The sequence below is a fragment of the Procambarus clarkii genome, chromosome 7 (assembly GCF_040958095.1).
Source record: "Procambarus clarkii isolate CNS0578487 chromosome 7, FALCON_Pclarkii_2.0, whole genome shotgun sequence".
Lineage (NCBI taxonomy): Eukaryota > Metazoa > Arthropoda > Malacostraca > Decapoda > Cambaridae > Procambarus > Procambarus clarkii.
In genome coordinates this window covers 6,340,164-6,343,390 of record NC_091156.1, presented here as the reverse complement: position 1 = coordinate 6,343,390, position 3,227 = coordinate 6,340,164, and the positions used below count along the sequence as shown (strand labels likewise).

Sequence of the window (3,227 nt, the reverse complement as noted above, 5' to 3'; positions counted from 1 at the left end):
CTATCCAGGGCCGCATCTACTGCGTTCACTGGATCGGGTGGCCTGCAACCCAGTGTCGCAGCTGTCGTGTTCACATGGTCGGGTGGCCTGCAGCCCAATGCTGCAGCTGCCACTATCACAGGAGCAGGCATAGCCTTCAGTTGCCGCGTTCACAACCCAACGGCCTACAACCAAACGCGGAGAATTATATTAAACTAAAATTATTCTTAACTAATTTGCATGAAAATAAAATGAAACTACGGAACTAGCACAAGAATTTTCTGAACATTAATATGTTTTATTGTTGGCCGAGACATCGACTGCTTAATGAAAATGTATAAATTCAGATATTTAAATATCTGTCACACAGCTTACTCTGTTCTGAAGACTATTATTAATGATTATTAGGGTAAACACCATCCCTCTCATTGATTGGCTCGCCAAGTTCCCCTCCAACCAGCCGACTCCTCATCCAAATACATTTGTGGAAATATTTCTCGCAAAAGTCCGCTCTCTCTCTCTCTCTCTCTCTTCGCGTTCACCCTAACCCCTACCCTCCACCACCCTCTCTCCAAGACCCCCCTCCCCCCCCCCGTTCCTCCCTTCTTTCCTCCCACGCCGCCCCCTACTCTTCCCCACCCACTCCCTCCCTACCATCATGTGAATTACTGCTTTTGTTGTCACTCCATTCATTATTCATATCAAAGAACTATTCATTATATGCCACCAAACGTCCTTCTACAGCCCCAGACCATTAGAAATCCTTTTGCTGTTCCAGGCGAACAGACGTTTTCCAACGTTCCATCCCTTTAGAAATCACTATAACGTTCCAAGGCACCGTCAGTCCCCTCTAACGTTTCATTCTACGTAAAACAACTCTTAAGTCTTAAGTGTACTGTTATACTGCCCCAATGGAGGTCAACATTTGACAAAAAGTTTAATTGTGTTCCATAGTTATTTTCCTTTTTCCACGACAGCCATTACGCCCCACCGTCATTAACAGCTGTAGTTCAGTTGTGATGGTTTCCATCGTGACAACCATCGTCCATCGTGACAACGTGATGGTTTTCCATCATTACAACCGTCGGTATCTCCAACGTTACTGTGATTTCCACCACTACCATCCCCAACACCTGCACCACTACCAGCCCCAGCACCTCCACTACTACCATCCCCAACACCTCCACCACTACCATCCCCAACACCTCCACCACTACCATCCCCAACACCTCCACCACTACCATCCCCAGCACCTACACCACTACCATCCCCAACACCTCCACCACTACCATCCCCAACACCTCCACCACTACCATCCCCAACACCTCCACCACTACCATCCCCAACACCTCCATCACTACCATCCCCAACACCTCCATCACTACCATCCCCAACACCTCCATCACTACCATCCCCAACACCTCCACCACTACCATACCCAGCACCTCCATCACTACCATCCCCAACACCTCCACCACTACCATCCCCAACACCTCCACCACTACCATCCCCAGCACCTACACAACCAACACTTCCGTCTCCACGCCGCAAACACATCACGTGATGACAGTCAACAACAGACCAAAACACCTTCCCTACCCTCCCACTCCCACCAATCACCACCACCCTCCTCCACGACTACTACCGTTACGCTCTAAAGCAACAATCCCTCACTGAACTCTACTATTTAACCTTTCCAATTATAAAAACATAAAATAGTTAACCCCCATGAAGTGCCACTACCAAGTCGCTTCTGGCTTTACACACTCCGGGAGCCGAGGGGAGGTGCTGGAGAGGAGAATTATCAGCTGTTAGCCGTCAGGGTGTATAGCTGTCAGCCATAAAACTCACTCGCCCTCATCCCTTTCAACAGCAAACGAACTATAAACTTATGTTGGGCCCACAGTGCTCGTAACTCGTGACCGAGGGTGTTCCGTTGATGGTGTAGTGGTGAGGAGAGGGTTGTGAGGTTAGGTAGGTGATGGTGGTGGTGCTTACCTGTGGTGGTGATGTTGATGAAGTGGAAATGATGTTAGATGGTTCAACGAAGCAGGGTTGATAACATTAATGTTTTTGTGGCGACGGAGGAAACGGAGTGTGGGTGGAGGTGACGGGAAAGAGACACTGTTTTTTAACGACAGGTTAAAAAAACGGGGATGGCTACAGCCTGATGAGCGGTGAAGTGATGAAGGGTAGTGATAGTGAGGTACGCTGGCGTGGAGGATGGTGATAGTGAGGCAGGCTGGCGTAGAGGGTGGTGACTGGGAAAGAGGACTGCCATGGCCTAACCAAGTCAAAGGCACCTACAGGGTCGAGTGCAACAATACAGCTCATCTTGAACTCATTCACTGGCTGATGCTAAATAGCGGAAAGGTTCAACCGATTAACACTAGAACGTCCTTTAACACAAATGATGTTAAAACTAAATTCTGTCATTTATTGTAAAATTACTGTCTGAAGTATTTTGCCAGCAGTGGAATGCAGTGACACTGATCTGGAGCTAACTACCACCGAACGGTTTTTTTTGTTTGTAAAGTGGAACAATATTCGCCTCTTCCGTGGGGAGGGCCATAGTCCTTGACCTAGCCAGAATTGGAAGAAACAAGGTTAGGGGTTAAGCCAACTGGATCGATCAATTGGGAGACTGTCTCAGGCTGACCTTATTCTATTCCTTACCAATATTGAGTTACTGAATGAGGTAGTCGAGTTTATTCAAATTTAATAGCCCCTGATGACCCTTTTTAATACATTAATAAGCCCAAGCTGAAGAGTTCTTCATTACTCATTATTTAATTAATTACTTTCTGGATTAAGTACTCTTGGCAGCAAAATGGTCTACCAGCAGGTCAGCCTCTTCCCATTGCTGAGCTCATGTTTCCTAACACTCCATCGCCCCATTTACCTCAAAAGTAAATGGATTCTAATTTGCGACCCCTCCAAGAACTCACTTTCAGGAGTTCTTAGAGTATTATTAAATATCCCAGCGGTATTTACCCTCCCAAGGCCGGGTAGCGACGACAGTGCAAACGTATGGTCCCCCTGTCCGCTGCCTCCTCTCTCGCCGCCTTGGAGAGAACGAGCCAGAGCAGGTGTGTAGGGTGGAACTATCGCTGGAAAGAAGGAAGGAACGCCGACAGGTAAAAAAGGGCAGGGAGACAGGCTAAGGAATGTGATGTTTGGCTTCATGTCTGAGGTGAGGGAGGTGGAGACTTTGAGAGAGTGATTTGTTGGTACAGTTGTTGGAAAGA

The 3,227-nt window shown here is 47.6% G+C and overlaps 1 protein-coding gene across 1 annotated transcript; it reads right to left on the bottom strand.

Annotated features, from left to right (window-relative positions):
* LOC138357561 (uncharacterized) lies at window positions 1-1,536 on the bottom strand. The gene is made up of 2 exons (XM_069314457.1): window positions 1,269-1,536; window positions 1-164 (listed from the first exon to the last, which is right to left on the bottom strand). Exons 1-2 carry the CDS (start codon window positions 1,534-1,536, stop codon window positions 1-3), a joined length of 432 nt encoding a protein of 143 aa, XP_069170558.1.
* Window positions 1,537-3,227: the final 1,691 nt, after the last annotated feature.